At 44.5% G+C, this 17,755-nt stretch overlaps 2 protein-coding genes across 2 annotated transcripts; one reads left to right on the top strand and one right to left on the bottom strand.

Moving 5' to 3' along the window:
* Nucleotides 1-2,672: 2,672 nt before the first annotated feature.
* On the top strand, nucleotides 2,673-7,041 carry sephs1 (selenophosphate synthetase 1). Its single transcript, XM_083655180.1, has 9 exons — nucleotides 2,673-2,789; nucleotides 2,940-3,036; nucleotides 3,129-3,232; nucleotides 3,412-3,519; nucleotides 3,899-4,053; nucleotides 4,238-4,328; nucleotides 5,021-5,120; nucleotides 5,295-5,507; nucleotides 5,642-7,041. Exons 1-9 carry the CDS (start codon nucleotides 2,694-2,696, stop codon nucleotides 5,854-5,856), a joined length of 1,179 nt encoding a protein of 392 aa, XP_083511306.1. The 5' UTR covers nucleotides 2,673-2,693; the 3' UTR covers nucleotides 5,857-7,041.
* Nucleotides 7,042-8,145: 1,104 nt separating this feature from the next.
* On the bottom strand, nucleotides 8,146-16,417 carry cpt1b (carnitine palmitoyltransferase 1B (muscle); the record flags this gene model as incomplete). Its single annotated transcript, XM_083655172.1, has 18 exons — nucleotides 8,146-8,297; nucleotides 8,411-8,503; nucleotides 8,612-8,725; nucleotides 8,874-9,026; nucleotides 10,157-10,291; nucleotides 10,468-10,632; nucleotides 10,738-10,854; nucleotides 10,958-11,063; nucleotides 11,164-11,349; nucleotides 11,508-11,703; nucleotides 12,153-12,237; nucleotides 12,368-12,475; nucleotides 13,390-13,467; nucleotides 13,589-13,726; nucleotides 14,719-14,820; nucleotides 15,502-15,673; nucleotides 15,853-15,992; nucleotides 16,277-16,417. The coding sequence occupies 18 exons, from the start codon at nucleotides 16,415-16,417 to the stop codon at nucleotides 8,184-8,186; spliced, it is 2,343 nt and encodes a 780-aa protein (XP_083511298.1). The 3' UTR covers nucleotides 8,146-8,183.
* Nucleotides 16,418-17,755: the final 1,338 nt, after the last annotated feature.

Raw genomic sequence — 17,755 nt, 5'->3', positions numbered from 1 at the left:
TAGCCAGGGTGGACCGCCTACACACACACACAAAGAGAATATCTACAACATTAATTTAACATCTCATTTTCTGATAGGATTAGAACAGGGGTAGGCAAAAAAAAATCCTGAGGGCCATTCTGACTTACATCAAATTAGTGAAGGGCCGCACATTGGAGATCATACCTGCCAACACTCCTGATTTTCGCGGGAGTCTCCCTATTTTTAACCCTCTCTCCCATTGTGATTGATAATTTCTTGTTAATCTCGCAATATAATATAGTGATACAAATCCAATGGCTGTAGCAGATGAGATTTATTAACATAATTCTGCCTTTTATTGGGTTTTTGGGGGTTGTTTTGTTTTTCTTTGAGGAGCTTGGGGGCCGGATTGAGATGGTCCAGGGGCCAGGTCCCGGCCCTGGGGCCACATTTTGCCCATGTATGGATTAGAAGATACAACAACTGACCTCCCCACCTTTGCCATATCTCCAGTTTGTACAAAAGAAAGCAGAAAGAAGAAAACACGTTAAAAAAAAACTCACGTGTGACCCAGACCTCTTGGACACTTCCAGAACTTTCTCCATAGACAGGTAGCTCTGCTGGGCGGATGTGGTAGGCCTCGTCTTCCTACAGAACACATATACAACAGAACACACACACGTCACACACGTCACACACACACACACACACACACACACCAGCTTTATTACTTATTATTGCTTTACTATAATATACAGTCTATGCTATAGAAGACAAGACAAAGACATCGGCACATAAACAGAAACGTCCAGAAACTATCAGTAGACAGTATATCAGAAAAAGCACAGTAGAATGCTTTGTTTGAGAGATATACAGTAATAGTTTTAATGGGACTAAAACGATATATTTGCACATATTCTTTGCAAAAGACTATTTTAAACATTATATCGGCTATAAGAATCAAGCAACAATTTCATCCAGTGTCTTGCTGTGCTGTGCGGCTGTGCTGTTGTGTATTGGAGGGAAAACACTAAATTAAAGGTACACTCCATTGTAGAGTTTTTATTGCCAGACTTCAGCGCTCATTAAAGGGGATGTCAAAGCCGCCACAGTGCTGAGAAAGGACCCTTTGAGGTCTCATGCGTTTTCCTCTTTGTATTGTGAACCAGATATATTTTTTTCAAGGCGTATCGCTATGAAATTTGCACATTCCTTTTGATTTGTTAAATACTGTAGGGCATATTTAATATTTGTCGATTAATTTCGTCTGACAGAAGACGAAGATGTCTTATTTTTAGTCAGGCTTTCTTCAAGGACTCCCCGATTCCTCCCCAATGCATTCTGGTACTGTCCCCGCTCTTCTGTCGGGAGATCCACCGCTAACGTGAAACTGGTAAGGATAAACTGGTCAGAGCAATTAAAGGGGAAATGTTGCAAGAATATAACTCCGCTTTGCCCAAAAAACAGCATATAGGGCCATTGTAAACACTCTTAATGTAACATATCATCATAAACTTTGCACAAGTCGCTCGTTCGGCGTTGTTTTGTTGATACTAACTGTGAATATGCACACATCGCATGGCGTGGGACAGCAAAGGGTTAATTTTTTCCCCCGCCGACATTTTTGTTCAGCGCTCTCTCTGACAACTTTCTAACTTACAAATGTGCAAGCAGCGGCCGCTATGTCTTCAAGCCGTGTGTTAGAGTTAGCATGTGCCGTGCACACGGTGTGCCTTTTAAATTCATTACAGCTTGCAAACAAACGAGGCTGGCCCTGGGCTCTTTGTTGCACACGCTGCTTATGCTCATCACCTCATGCATGGATCGCCTCCTGCCCTGCTAGCAAGAACTAGTGTTAGCTAGCACGGAAAGCAAAACTGCGTTTTCAATTCAGCAGCCACAAACTAAAGATCTGTCGCTATCAGTGTCTGTGTTTCCGACTTCAGTGCCTATTATGGGTCATAGCTCAGTGGGCATTAGTGTAAAATCTGGCTAACTGTACTTCTGGTCTGCATACATGTTATTGTTAGCCAGAGCCCAGGGGTTGAATGAACTTGGCAGCGGTTTGTGTCTTGAACGCTCCTACAATGAGTCCCCTAACGTTAACCAAAGGCCCAAAGAAACATCAGCCAGACATGCGATGCACAGCCTAGGTCTAGAAGTGGACATGCATGCATTCACGTTTATCCCGTTTGCTACTACTGTTACGTTTACGGCTACTGTTAAAAAATCTGTCTGCACTCACGAAGGCTTATTTTGACAGGTTGTGTGTGTTTGTCACTGTTGAGCATCCTAGGATTATGTGCACGTCAATATTAAAGGATTACTCACAAAGTAACCTCACCAATGTAGCCAGTTTCTTCAAACCTTTTTTATTTTTTATTAAAATGACTGACCTACAACAGCATTTGATCAATTGTGTGTCACTGTCTAAAATTAAAAATGGCATTGCCTTGGTTGCTGTTATTGTTATGTTATTGTTATGAGGCACTTGACATATGTTTTAAAAATTATTTGGAACAATGCATAAGGCTACAATCTACTGTAACTCTTATTCTCACACCATTGTACCAGTAAGACGCATTATGTCATACATTCAACAGTTTGTGAAGCGCTTATTTTAGCTCTTCATATTTTAGACGGTATTTCTCATCAGCCCTTTCCTCCTGTGTGTCTTGTTTGTTGTTACTTGTTGGTTCTTCTAGTGGTGAAGGTCCAAAGTTTCTCCAGACATGTCCGTGAGAGAGTCCTTTAACCCAGAAAGCTATGAGCTGGACAAGAATTTCAGGCTCACACGCTTTGCTGAGCTCAAGGGCACAGGCTGCAAGGTTGGCTTCCTCATGAACTTTAACCTTTGATGGATTACCGCCTGTACAACTAATCAAATTAATATAGTCATGCTGATTTAAAAAAATACATATTATCTAGATATGAATATGGTTGTATGAAAATAACTGAGGTTATTGTCCTGACCACAGGTGCCCCAAGAGGTGTTGCAGAAGCTGCTAGAAACCCTACAGGAGAACCACTATCAAGAAGATGAACAGTTCCTTGGGGCGGTTATGCCCCGATTAGGTATGTCCTTTTTCGTCACCCCACATACACAAACTCTGTGACATACAAAAACATTACTTAGAAAGCTTCTTTTTTTTTCTTTTTTTTTGCAGGCATAGGAATGGACACCTGTGTGATCCCTCTCAGACATGGAGGCCTTTCACTGGTCCAGACAACAGACTACATCTACCCCATTGTTGATGACCCCTACATGATGGTATGGATCTACTCTTTCCGGGCGTTACTGTGTTCGGCCCAATATGGTCCTCTTAATTGCATGTACCTCTGGCAGACAAGGATGTCATTGCAACAGTCCTCCGCATCATAATTGCATCTGACATACTTGACGCACCAAATCCTTTGTCAGCTTAATTAGTCAGTATTTTGTTCTTGCAGGGGAGAGTCGCTTGTGCCAATGTTCTAAGTGACCTGTATGCCATGGGAGTGACAGAATGTGACAACATGCTGATGCTTCTGGGTGTCAGCAACAAAATGTCAGAGAAGGTACGGCATTTGTCAATAGATGCATTCAAAACACCCTTTTTTTGAATCCAAAGTAAAGCAAGTGTATGTGAAGAACCCAGAAACGCGCGTGTGTGTGTGTGTGTGTGTGTGTGTGTGTGTGTGTGTGTGTGTGTGTGTGTGTGTGTGAGTGAGTGAGTGTGTGTGAGACAGACCAAAACAAATAAAATGCATAATGATAGCTGTTCATCCACGTCTTTGAAAGTCAAAGATGTCACTTCAATAAGATGACAAATTACATCAATTACAGTAACAGTTATGAAGTAGCATGACGTTGAGAACATAGTATGAGTGTTCTTTCATGCTCCCGGGGCCGTTTCTTCTTCTTGTTCTCCGCTAACCTTCCCGGCTCTGTTTGCAGGAGAGAGACAAAGTCATGCCACTGATCATCCAGGGGTTCAAGGATGCATCGGAGGAGGCGGGCACATCTGTAACAGGAGGACAGACGGTTCTTAACCCCTGGGTCGTGATGGGAGGAGTTGCTACCACAGTCTGCCAGCCCAATGAGTTCATCATGTAGGAATCGCTTCCTCCAATTTGATTTCCTTCTCTGTCAGTGCCCCGGCCACGACCCATTGCTGCGCAGCAGCTATAACGATAGTCTTATTCTCCTTGTCACAACTGGTCGAGTAGAACTTTTCATATTGTTGTTATGCTGTAATGATTTTGGCAGGCTGTTTGATGTATGATTGTGTCTCAGGCCAGACAATGCAGTGCCGGGAGACGTGTTGGTGTTGACCAAGCCGCTGGGGACACAGGTGGCTGTCGCAGTGCACCAGTGGCTAGACATCGTAAGTCTCCCTGCTCACTCATGAATAATGTGTATAAAGGAACACTTAGAGAAAAGAAATCTCTTTCTCAAATCATTGGTCCTCTCGAATACATGCTATGAGACGGCATCACGTCTGTCTACTCGCCCTGTGTCTCGCTGACCGGCTGTCTGTGGGAAGTTCCCAAATTCACCCACCGGTGACATTAGCGGGGATTTCCAGACTGATAGAAACTACAGCCGCTCTTTTCCCACAGCTGTGACACAGGTCTCCGAGAGACAGCTCATATCTCAGCTGTCTCCGGGACACAGAGCGAGGGGACAGACACGGTGCCGTCTCATATCTCAGCTGTCTCCCAGACACAGAGCGAGGGGACAGACATGGTGCCGTCTCATATCTCAGCTGTCTCCCAGACACAGAGCGAGGGGACAGACATGGTGCCGTCTCATATCTCAGCTGTCTCCCAGACACAGAGCGAGGGGACAGACATGGTGCCGTCTCATATCTCAGCTGTCTCCCAGACACAGAGCGAGGAGACAGACATGGTGCTGTCTCATATCTCAGCTGTCTCCGGGACACAGAGCGAGGGGACAGACATGGTGCCGTCTCATATCTCGGCTGTCTGCACCCCGAGCACATCAAGAGACTTGAGTTGAGCGGGCCCTGTTATAAGACCCTCTAATGTCACTGCATGTTTTCTTTCTCTCTCTCAGCCTGAGAAGTGGAATAAGATCAAGCTGGTGGTGACCCAGGAGGACGTAGAGCTGGCGTACCACGAGGCCATGATGAACATGGCTCGGCTCAACAGGACAGGTATCAACAGGCCCGCGCTCAGTCCCACATAGCCCGTAGAACCTCCTGCCCTGCTAAGGTTCTCTCTCTCTTCTTAGCCCGTAGAACCTCCTGCCCTGCTGAGGTTCTCTCTCTCTTCTCAGCCCGTAGAACCTCCTGCCCTGCTAAGGTTCTCTCTCTCTCCACCTCTCCTAGCGGCCGGTCTGATGCACACCTTCAACGCCCACGCCGCCACCGACATCACAGGATTTGGAATCCTCGGTCACGCCCAGACGTTGTCACGGCAACAGCGGGCGGAGGTGTCGTTTGTCATCCACAATCTCCCGGTCCTCGCCAAGATGGCTGCCGTGTCCAAGGCCTGTGGGAACATGTTTGGACTCATGCACGGCACCTGCCCGGAAACATCAGGTGCGTGCGTGTGTGTGTGTGTGCAGGTGTGTGTGTGTGTGTGTGTGTGTGCAGGTGTCCTGGTTTCTGTTTTCTTTTTAACTTCCTTCGTCCCTCTTGTCGCTGACTCATCTCTCCCCTCGTTCCACCCGCAGGAGGCCTGCTTATCTGTCTGCCTCGGGAGCAAGCCGCCCGCTTCTGTGCCGAGATCAAATCCCCCAAATATGGCGAGGGCCACCAGGCGTGGATCATCGGCATCGTAGAGAAAGGAAACCGCACTGCTCGCATCATCGACAAGCCGCGGATCATCGAGGTGGCACCGCAAGCCGCCACCCAGAATGTCAACCCCACCCCCGGAGCAACTTCTTAATCTTCCTTCGCTGCATCATAGACCGGGAACCCCCAAGAGCTCTGCTGAGTGTTTTTAGACACATAAACTACAAAACCATCCTAGTGTTTAAATATATACACATATAGTATGTCCAGAAAACAAAAAAAGACTGGGTTTGGTGTGCATCCACGTGAAAAGCTGCCCCACACAGTGGCCCAAGGGGTCACGTCATCACCCAATGGACTCAAGCTATACACACGATAACAACGGAGAAGAAAGCGAGCATAGTTAAAAATCCATTTGCCTTTTGTGTCTGTTGTATTCTACTATGTTCACAGAAACATGTGCTTGATTGGCAGGTCAGCTCCTGGTAAGAGTATGACGATGAAGACAATAATCTGATACTGTTGATTCATTTTGAATCTTAACTCTTTGGCTCTTTTTAAGAATTGCTCTCTTCAAACAAGTGGATTTATGTGATGGTGTTTTTGTTTGTCCCTTCACTTTGTACAGTTATAAAGCCTAGTTTTAGTTCATTGCTGTAACCGATGCCTTGAAAGAGTTTGAGAAGTGTGGCCACTGGCCAGAAAGTTTTTTTTTTAATTACTTTGACTTTTTGTATTGTCCCCCGCCGAAACTAATAAATATTCAATCAAGATTGTTTCTTCCTGCCCACCGTTTGGGAGCTGCACTGATCTGACGGAATCGAATCAAGCCTGATTATCTGTTGTCATGATTGACAAATTGATTATATGTAATTGATGTAGGTCTGATGTTGGTATGTCTAAACTTTAGACATGATTTCAAACCCTTTAGACTGACTCTAAAGGGTTTGAAATCATGAATGACAGGAAATCTTAACACGCTTCAGGAGACATTTTCCTATCCTCATATCTATTTGTTAAGGTCATGTGATGTATGGAGTTACTTTGCATGATAGAATTGAATGGATAGAAATGGAATTGTGCAACTGTAAATAAGATGGGTTTGACAGTGACCCCGCCCCCCTGTTCCCTTCAGGTTCCACTGCATCTAGTTCTGCTGTATGTTACCAGACGATGTACAGAGCGCAAACTGACTTTTCTGTTATGAAACTTCCAACTGATCAGAGTCCACATGATTTTTTGTTTTTTAATCGTAATGGTTGGGATGAATCTTGTTCAGATACCACATGCAAGGCCTTTGTAAATGTTCACATGGAAACAAGATGTAACCCCCCCCCCCCCCCCCCCCACATCTCAACTAAAATAAAACGACTTTCTCTTAGAGTGGAGTGTTTTTCTGTTTGCTGTATTTAAAAAAAAAACTGTTGCTACTGTTCACTAGCAGGTGTGTATGACCAGTAATACACATAGTATCATGTCTATCAGCAAGTTACCACAATAATGAAACCGTTTCAAATGATTAATATAATTGTCTACTGTTTATTAATTACTTTAAAAGCTAGCAGGAGTGAGTTGTGTGTAATGGGTGTAGAATGTTGTTTCTCTACTTGTAAATCAAAAATCACAAACACATTTGATAGAGAACAGCAAATTCATAAATACAGACATGTAACAAAGGATTCACATTTCCAAACATATACAGTACTGAATATTTCAGGCATATATATTTACAAGTTTACATATGCACATATTGACAAAGCCCTAAAAAAAATCTTCACGTATGTGTATGTGTGTGTATGTATAAGTATACTAGGGTATCGGCCCCTTTGAGCATGCAGCTCGGCTGCTACGTGGCCTCGCCTGCTCTATTGGCATGCGCAGGGCACAATTGCTGAACTTCGCATCACTGATGACATCACTGTCACTGATGATGTCATAATGTCTATGAAATCATCAGTGCCTATGACATCATCAGTGATGTCAAATGATGATTTCGGTCAATAATGATGTCACTGATGACATCACTGATAATGTCATATACATTGTGACATCATCAGTGATCATTATTGACCAAAATCATCTGATGACATCACTGATGATGTCATAGGAACTGATGTCATAGGCATTGTGACATCATCAGTGGGACAAAAATTTAAACAGACAGAGCCCACTTGCTCACTTTTATATGGAGGAAAATATATATATGTATATATATATACTGTATATATATATATATATATATATATATAAGCAAACGGAAACAAACTGTTGCAAGAAAAGATACCGCATCTTTCAATATTACTTAGTACTTACACCCATCTAAAGCATATAGATCAAAAGTGCAATCTGTCACCGGCAAGGAATTTTAGACGTCAACATTCCAGAACATCGTTTTGTCTTTATGAATGAAACATGGCCAAAAAAGTTGTGCAGGTTGCATCTGATCTGAGACAGATTCAGCCTTCCATCCTGCAGTTTCCCTTATATCTCCTTTTTCCCATTTTCCAGATGTGTCTTCTTGTGGTTTTCAAGTTTAAAAAGTGCTTGGATATCCAGCATGGCCTTCCGAATGTTCTGACCAAAACGGAATGAATCCTGCAGACAAGACAGAGAGGCAAAAGAGAGACACAGAGACACAGTTGAGTTTATAAAGATGGCAAAAGCTAAATAGCTGTATAATATGCAAACCTCTCATTTGGTGCTCTTACTGTCTCAGGGCAGGAGAACTTGCTGGAGATGTGGAATGTGATCAGGTTTTCTCCAATAATGATATAAGACACACCATAACCATCATCAGCCACCTGGGGGCAGAGGAGAGGTGCTGATATTTCATTGTACAAAACAAAACCATCCCAGGTAAGGGGCAGGGGTAGTGGGACGTTGTGGCTGTATATATTTTGTGAACTCACTGGGCCAAATCCCCCGCCGGCGCCTACATATTTAGGGAACTTGTTGATGTCGACTAAGTTGAGCTGCTGCTGAGGAGTCTGACTGGTGGACAGCTTCCACGGCTCTGAGAGAACCTAGAAATCAAGAAACATGATTGTAGTGTTGCATGGCAAAAGGGCAGATTGGAAAGGAGAAAGACCACGAGAAAAAGGAAAAGATGTTTCAGGTTTAAATCTGTACTGTACATCTATCTATCCATGCAGCCACAATCATGGCACTAACCCGCTTAAGGAATGGAGAGTCGAGACCCAGGTATTTGGACATGATGTAGAGGCAGAAGAGGTGGCGGTCGATGCCAGAACCAGTCATCGCCAGTCGGTACATATTCTGGTGCTTGTCTGCTGCCTTTCGGAATAGGGCAAGTTTCTGGGCGGTCTGATCACAAAAACAACAGAGAAACAGTCACACCAAAAGCTTCTTCCTGCTCCCAACAACACATCTTATTATCCAAACCTTTGCATCTCATATTAATATCAGATAGACTCTCTCTGCTTTAATGTGGGTGGCAGGCTAACTTTCTGTGCCACATCAGGGGGTTCAGAGGAGAGGACAGTGTTTCTGGGTCTTGGTCACCACGTCCTAGTGTGAACAGGGTGACCTCTCATACCTGCAGGCAGACTATTAGAAGCGGTTAACCTGGCACTGGCAGTGCACACGTTTGACGTCAACTATGTTCAAAGTCTGTTTACTCTGGAGAAACCTCAATTGTTGCCCCCCCCCCCCCCCCCCACCAAAAGAGAGGGACTATGGATCGGTCTACATTCGTTAATTAGTTAGTTATTAGTTTGTTAATTTGTTAGTCACACTGTAATGTTGACTGTGTGCCACTAGGTGGCAGCATTGACAACGAATGGGGACTAAGTGCTAAAGCAGGTACAGCGATCATACAATATAAGAATGGGGACTCACTGGTAAAGCAATACAGTTAAAGTTATCCAAGTTAACATAGTAGTCTACACATTTGGAGACATGTGTAGAAGTCAGAGTCAATGGAGCATCTTTGGGCTGTTAAAAGGGCATTATCAAATAAACTTGAATGATGAATGCATGTGATACGCTGCTGTATTTATTGTGTTACTATAGATATCGTACCATTGTTGGACTGTTGTAGTTTTATTGCACTCATCACTGCACTACCACTGTACCTACTATTCGTGTATATATTACCACTTACCTACTGTGCGATACCATGTATAACTTATCAATTATCAATTAACATTTATATAATTCATAACACTCACAGTTCAGGGGTTGCATGTTATATATTGTATTATCAATTTAATTTGTGGGCAGTGGATGGGGAAAGTGAAAAAGCAGCCCTTGCCCCTCCCTCATTAGCACCACTGAGGTGCACTTGAGCAAGGCCCTTAACCGCAACCGCTCCAGCCTCCAGTGGAGCTACTCAGTGGCCAGCAGATCAGACTGTGTGTGTGTGTGTGTGTGTGTGTGTGTGTGTGTGTGTGTGTGTGTGTGTGTGCATGCGTGCATGTGTGTGTGTTGCTCACTGTTGCACCCGCGTCCTCCATGGCTCTGACAAAGGCGACAGCCTCAGAGGTGCAGGAGCGCACCGTCTCCGTCCGACCCTCTCTGAACATACGAGTCATGGATGACTCATACGTCAGACAGAACACTCCCTGATCCTGTCATGCAGACAGATGAAGTCTCATTTAGTGATTGTGGAACTGTGGAACAACTGTGGAGCAATCACTACACGACAATGAGACGTTCAAAACACAACAGTGAGAAATAACAGTAATGCATATTCATTCAATGTGAGTGTGGGATTGCTGTGAAAGGCCACTGGGTGGCAGCCTACCCTGAACTGTGCCAGCTGCAGGGCCATCTGAATGAAGGCATCGGGACTGGTCTTGCTCTTCTTCATCAGGCCTTTCCCAAACTCAGAGAACAGACAGCCGTGGAAGTCCACGTCGTCGGCTATCTGCTTGGCAATTTGGTATGAACTCTCAGTGACTTTTTGGCACTAAAGGGGAGAAAAGACATCATTTGTATTACAGTCAACCCGAATTAAACCACAACTAAAATCAAAAATAGTTCAATGGTAATAATACATGAGGTTAGCTTTTACCTCCTTTGGAATCTGCCACTGTAGTCGGTTGGGGTGTGGCAAGCCCTTGTTGACATCGCCCTTACAGTGTCCCTCCTCTGTATAGCCAAGATGGAAGCAGTCTGTTGCAAGGACATACTGCATAAACACAGATCGAAGAATGAAAAATACTTCTAAAAAACCTTGGATTTATTTATTTATTTTAGCTTGAACATATATCAGCACATATTTCTTTTTATACCTCCCACATGTGGCCTATAATTGGTGCATCGGCCCACGAATGTTCAGTGTTCACGCCCATTTTACCATTTGGGTAAGAGATCAAGGTGAACGACTTGTCAAACCACCTATAGGAGAGAAAACGAGAGGTTGAATAGAGAAACGCTCAAAGCTTTGTGGGCACTATAGCCAACAGCAGAGTCCTTCCCTTGACTCCGCTCTGCCTACCTGTCGTAACATTTCCCGTGCAGCAGGGACTTGGCGTAACTGTCAAGTGACGCGGTCTTGGCGGGGTCGTAACCCTGCACCTCGTCATCGAGCGTCAGGAAGAAGGCGGCCGACTCGATGGCGTCCAGAGACACCTTGTTTATTCCATGGCTGAAATACTTCATACGAGCCCGAGCCCACGGCACTCTGGAGAGGGAATTCACAGTGAGACACTTTCCCACTTTCTCATCTGCTGTGTGTGTGTGTGTGTGTGTGTGTGTGTGTGTGTGTGTGTGTGTGTGTGTGTGTGTGTGTGTGTGTGTGTATACCTGTGTGTGCATGCGTACATGCGCGTGTTTGTCTACCTGTTTCCTGCGGTCAGGGCAGCCAGTTTGAGTTCTCCAGGTTGGGGTTCTGCTGTGTCAGTGAGGATCCTCTGAAATTGGGTCTCAAGTTCACTGGGTAAGAGGTGGCGCCCTCCAGTGTACAGCCACACCTGGAAGAATCGGCCCTTATGGTAGACCACCAGGTGCTTACGGTCAGTCAGGTGCTGCACAATGTCTGTAATGCAAGAAAGAAGAATGGCCGTCTGGACAAAGGAGGAAATGCATGGCGGTAGAGAGGCGACAACAAGGGAAGAGGGTAGAATATTGGTAGAATACAAGTATTTATCAATTAAGAAGCAACGCACACTCACACCCGCACACACACACATACTCCTACTTGAACCCAGAGTATAAGCCCAAAATCCAAATTTGTTGTGCATAGTGAAACATAGGGTACTGAACTGCCCTTCTGCTATTGGCTGGTCTGTGTGCCCGGTGATGTCACCTGTTGCACTAAATAGAAGGTGACATCAACTGGCTCAAAGACCAGCCCAATAGCAGAAGATACCAGTGCAGTACCCTACTTTTCACCATTAGGTGTCATGCTTCACCAGAGTATTGGGTGGGGTTTAGTCACTGTTAAAACTCTACAAGCCTGTGCAGTTGCTTTTAGCCAGTGCTTACCTGTTTCAACACCAGGGATGCGGGTGGTGTTAAACATCCTCTCCATTTGAGTGGAACACATGGGGACAATCCCTAAAGCCCTCAACTGAAGGGGAGAAATAACGAGATCATCCATGAGGTCAAACTCGAGGGCAGGGAAGTCAGAAGATGATTTATTGGGGAAACAGACAGGCTTGGTAGTGGAGGATTGGGAGATGATGGAAGGGAAGAGTTACCGGTGCATGTTCTCCTCGTTCCAGCTTGCGTCTGTACTGCAGCATGGCATGGACCACATTCCCTGCCCGCGCAGCCTGCCGGTGTGTCGGGGTCACGTACAAGAGGTCCTGCACACACACGCACACACACACACGCACACACACACACGCACACACACAAACACACACGCGCAAGCACGCACACACACACACACACACACACACACACACACACACACACGCACACACGCGCACGCACGCACACACACAAACACACACGCACACACGCACACACACACACACACACACACACGCACACACGCACACACACACACACGCGCACGCACGCACACACACAAACACACACGCACACACGCACACACACACGCACACACACGCGCACGCACGCACACACACACACACACACACACACACACACACGCACACACACACACGCACACACACAAACACACACGCGCAAGCACGCACACACACACACACACACACACACACACACACACACACACACACACGGATAAACCCAGCAGAAACATACAATCATGAAACAGAGAGCAGAACACAAATACAAATCAAAGAAATTGAGATATTCTCCAATTATTATTTTGGTTGCAGGCATTCAAGGACCAAATAAGTAATATTTGTCATCTTTGCCTTTATCTTTTTTATTCCTATACTGACTTTCGTTTTTACTCAGCACTCATAATGGATATATCTTATTTCCACATACAAAAACTAAGTAACACAGAGGGAAATCCGCGCTTCAGCTGACGAACTGCGCCCAACCGGTGCTTCTCAGAAAAGGGGACTGAGTGAACACGTGAGAAAGAAACAATCTGGAGCACACGGTCAAAGTTAAGGCAATTTAATAAGTGCAAGCAGACTAACGTTTCGACACACAAAGTGTCTTCTTCAGAGTAAAAAAAAAAACTCTGAAGTTTCTTTCTCATGTGTTCACTCAAAAACTAAGTAACATTAGTGTACTACTACAATGGTATAACATGAGCAGTGGCAGTCTGTCTTACCATAACATAGAAGTTACTGTTGACCATGATCGGACTCCTGCCTCTGAGGTAGATGTACTCCTCCCACCAGTCACTTACCTAGGACAGGCAACATCAGGTAACACGTCATGTGACATTCATCAGGTAACACATCATCTGACATTCTGATTCTGATTGATTGTAGTTCCAATTTTGAGCCGACCACCCCACCGCTACTTACATAATTTGATGCCCACCAGGATTTGAGGATGAGGTATCTCTGGAGTTGGAGAGCCTTGGAATCTTTAAAGTCATTGGCCAAAATCTCCATTTGTTTGTACTGTTCATCGTCCAGCACAGGACGCACGGACTCAAGGTACTGTGAGAAGACGCAGTGTACGGTGTCAGTCAGTGCAAGGGACTGTTGCTATCATGTATTTTATATAGAAAGCAGCACTACATCTGGCGGAAACCAAGCAGCAGACATTGAAGTACCTCTAGCTGTAGCCCATGTGGCATGGTTTGTAAAATTGCTACCAATCATGGCCAGATTTGGTCTCGCTTGCCAGACTCTCTCCCTGCAATGGGGAAGTGTCTGTCTGTACTGGCTGGCACTCTGGTATAACGGGGGGGAAGGCTCTGTTTACCTTTACACCGAAAGTACCAAGCAGGCACATTCCAGATCGAATCGTTTTCAGCGTGTAGCAACGAGCTAGCATTGTTGATGATGTTGTTTCACAGCGGCAGAGGCATTTGAGATAGACACATTCGTCGCGGAAAGGAAATCCATATATGGTCATAGCCGATCAGTCGGAGCGGGTCGGAGCCAATGGTAGAGCTTGCAGGGAGCGGAAAGGGATTTTCTTCCGCTGCCGACTGAAATGGACGGCACCAATGGCAGAGCTTATACCAGCAGCCTGTTTCCATGCAGCCAGACTTCTCTTATACCAGCAGCCTGTTTCCATGCAGCCAGACTTCTCTCCCGGCAGAGAGGGAAGTCTGGCAAGTGAGACTAGGCCAGATTTGACATGTTCGCAGGATTTCAAGGCAAGAAACTAACTTGTCAAAATACACACGATGATAAATTGTGTTTCCTTGTAATCCATTTAAAGAGAGGCTACTGAAGCAGTGTTTTGGTCACAGAAGGTCAGTATACTGTCTGATGCCATTGCAGTCATTGTCAGGCTGTCGGCCATTGCCCCACCCACACATAAGCCTCACCCTATGAATGGTATCATCCACATTAGGCCCCACCCACACATAAGCCTCACCCTATGAATGGTATCATCCACATTAGGCCCCACCCACACATAAGCCTCACCCTATGAATGGTATCATCCACATTAGGCCCCACCCACACATAAGCCTCACCCTATGAATGGTATCATCCACATTAGGCACAGGCATCCTGGGTAAGGAGGCCTGGAAGCTGAAGAGGAGCGGTCTGCGCCCAGAGAACATCTTCACCAGGCTCTGGAAACAACAGAAAAAAAACAACAAAAACGTGTTGAACTTGTTTTGGGAAACATCGGGTCGCCTTTATGCCAGAGGTTTTCAAAGTGGGAGGCGGGGCCTCCCCAGGGGGGCTCCAAACTGTTTCAGGGGAGGTTCAGTGAATGGAAGTGAAAACATAGTACATTAGTTATTACATTAGTTATCAAAAGGAGATCAGATAGAATAGCCTAATTGTGTGTGTGATTTGGTTAAAGAGATAGTTCAGAGATACAGTAGTTTTGTGGAATGTTACTGTTTCGCCCATTTTCCCACAGTCACAAACAAATAAATGCCTTCAGACAGACCTTTGTGTAATGTAGGTGTAGTCTGAAGTATGGCAAACAGCAATTTCAGGCTATCTTGGCTTAATTGTCGAGTGTCTATGGGATCAATTAACGTAATAATAATCATGATCCCATAGGCATCCAGGAATTTTGCAACACTAAGCAAGTAAAATAAGTTTGGGGCGCTTTTTCCAAACTTTGTCTGAGGGGAGGCCCACAAACGCAGACTTTGAAAAATCCCTGCTCTATGCTGAGTCAGAGTGAGGGACACATTATTGTCTAGGGCTAGGCAGCCAGCGAGTTAAATGGCATATATATATATAATTAAAAAGACTGACTGACAGAATGAGAGACAGACAGAAGTGGACAGACGCACCAGCCACACTTTGGTAGAGGTGGTCATCTTTCCATGGGATTCAAAAATCCACCCGTGGTAGGACAGCAGGCCTTTGAGGGTGTATCTCAGCAGGTAGATGAGGAACAGCCACAGAGCTGAGGCGAACAAGATGGCACTCAGCACTGTCCGGGTCTGCACTGACATACAGGCTCTGCTCAGAGAAGGCACAACGCTAGCCTTGTTACACGTCATTCATAAAGGATGGAGGTTAAAAAATAAGTAAGTAAGCATTATGCCTGTTGGATATGTGTACTACATATTCTAGACTAGAGAACCTACAGAAACTGAACCATGAGAATGACAGAGGTGACAAAAATATACTGGATGTACCTCCATGGCAGGTTTTCCTTGATGCTATCAATCATTCCTAGAGAGGGGTCTATCCGGATATACAAGGTGCTCAATATGGCAATCACCACTATTAGCCAGCTAGATGGACTGGCAGGGTAGACTCCAGCTAACACACCATTCTGAGGAGGAAACACACAAAGTGGACTTCGGCTTAGATTCCATAAAAGCCAGAATCTTCAGCATTCATGTTCTAGACTGAGAGGTCAAAGCAAAAGATATTTACAGCTGTTGAAAGTATCTAAGCATATTTCTTAGCGAGGTGATGCTGTACATTAAGATGTTTCTAAAAAATAAAATAAAAATGTTTCTAAAAGGTGACTCACCTTATTGAGTGACTTCACATTGTTAAAGCCTGATCAAAAAAGAGCTAGACCTTAATTAAGTGCTCTGGTCGCTATTGTACCTTGAATTGTATGGCTCGCTTTTTCCATGCTGTCACTCCTGACAGGTAGATGTTTCTGATGACCTCTTGACTCAATTTAAGGTCCAAACCGTCTGGGCGCACGGTGAACTCGAAGCCCACCGCCTGATGCGCCTCTGCCATCTCTGTATGGCCCTCCTAACATGGAAAACATAGGGAAGGTTTTTGAGTCACCAGCCTTCTGAGTAGAAATAACTAACTATGAGTGGGAGGGGGGGGGGGGGGTGTCAAACATCAGTGGTAGATCAGAACTAATAACTGGTGTACAAATACACTTTTATTAGGCAGATTCAACTGTTTACATGACATAAATTCAAACATGAATTAGCAGATTATTATAATAGTGTTTATCCTCAAATATTAATCATTCCGAATATGTGGCCAGTTGCATAAAGATAGACCTAGTCTTAGACTTAATTGTTGTAGATCTCCAATTGTTGTTTCTGTCTCTAAAGACTCTCTCTTCTTCAGATCTTTCCATAAAACCAAAGATTTTGTCGTCTTGTCTGAAACAGCTTCAGTATTTAAACTTGTTGCTAGGGCGACCCGTTGCCATAGCAACAACGTTTTAAACTCAAACTTATACTAAAAAACTAGCTTCATGCAACTGGTCCCTGGACTGGGTGAATCTATGTTGAGCTTCATCCCTAACTAAGAAGTCATTGTCATTTCACCTTGCTTTTTCATTCACGCTGATCTTTGCCCTAGTTTCTCTATGTCCTTGTCCCATATCTTCAAACTACTACTCTATTTAAAGTATTAGCATTAGTACTAGTATTTATTTACTTTCTTATCCCATAAGAATGCCCATGAATAAAGCTGCTGAGAAGATAAGGTGCTTTTCAACTTTCCAATGTAGTTCATTTTAGCATGTTCAATCTTGACCATTAAACCAGACCTTTCAGACAACAGACCTTTCAGGTATTCACTTTTATAATGTCACTGACCAGGCAGGCAGGTTCTTTATAAAAGTCACCTGCTTATAGAAGCTGATGTTCGTTATGACATTTTCGGAAAGATTGAAAAAGAAAACATAGTAGACATAGTGGAGTTAGAGTGATATGGGATTTAAAGATGTTCGTATTTTTTTTTATATATTTTATTTTTATTTTTGTACAATGGGAATACCGGTAGTTAAATTGTAGAGTCTCATGGATATAAAGTCTTTGTTCAATTCCAAAATAATGTTTTGAGTTTATAAATCACTCCTGGTTATGGCCTGGAGGGCCAGTCTAGGATTTCTTTTTCCATGTCACATGACTGGACAGTCACCAAGTGGGACAAAGTTCACCAGCCAGATATAGCGGTGTGCTGGTTACGCATGTGCTCATGTGCTCTGGCCTCAGATGGGCATGAAAATATAAACACAGCGCAGTCCAGACAACAGTGAGACTCACTTGTATTACGAAATAACAGAATCTATTAGTATTGAGTACTGAGCAGTATTGAGTGAGAGCAGAG

Source organism: Poromitra crassiceps, assembly GCF_964638095.1.
Source record: "Poromitra crassiceps genome assembly, chromosome: 18".
NCBI classification, from domain to species: Eukaryota; Metazoa; Chordata; class Actinopteri; order Beryciformes; family Melamphaidae; genus Poromitra; species Poromitra crassiceps.
The sequence above is the reverse complement of the archived record's forward strand: the minus strand, read 5'-3'. Positions and strand labels throughout refer to the sequence as shown.

Bases quoted from the DNA above. Each gene is read 5' to 3' on its own strand.
- sephs1 (XM_083655180.1), top strand. From the start codon at position 2,694: ATGTCCGTGAGAGAGTCCTTTAACCCAGAAAGCTATGAGCTGGACAAG. The intron at 2,790-2,939 runs GTTGGCTTCCTC...TCCTGACCACAG, and splicing joins TCAAGGGCACAGGCTGCAAG to GTGCCCCAAGAGGTGTTGCA. The intron at 3,233-3,411 runs GTATGGATCTAC...TTGTTCTTGCAG, and splicing joins TTGATGACCCCTACATGATG to GGGAGAGTCGCTTGTGCCAA.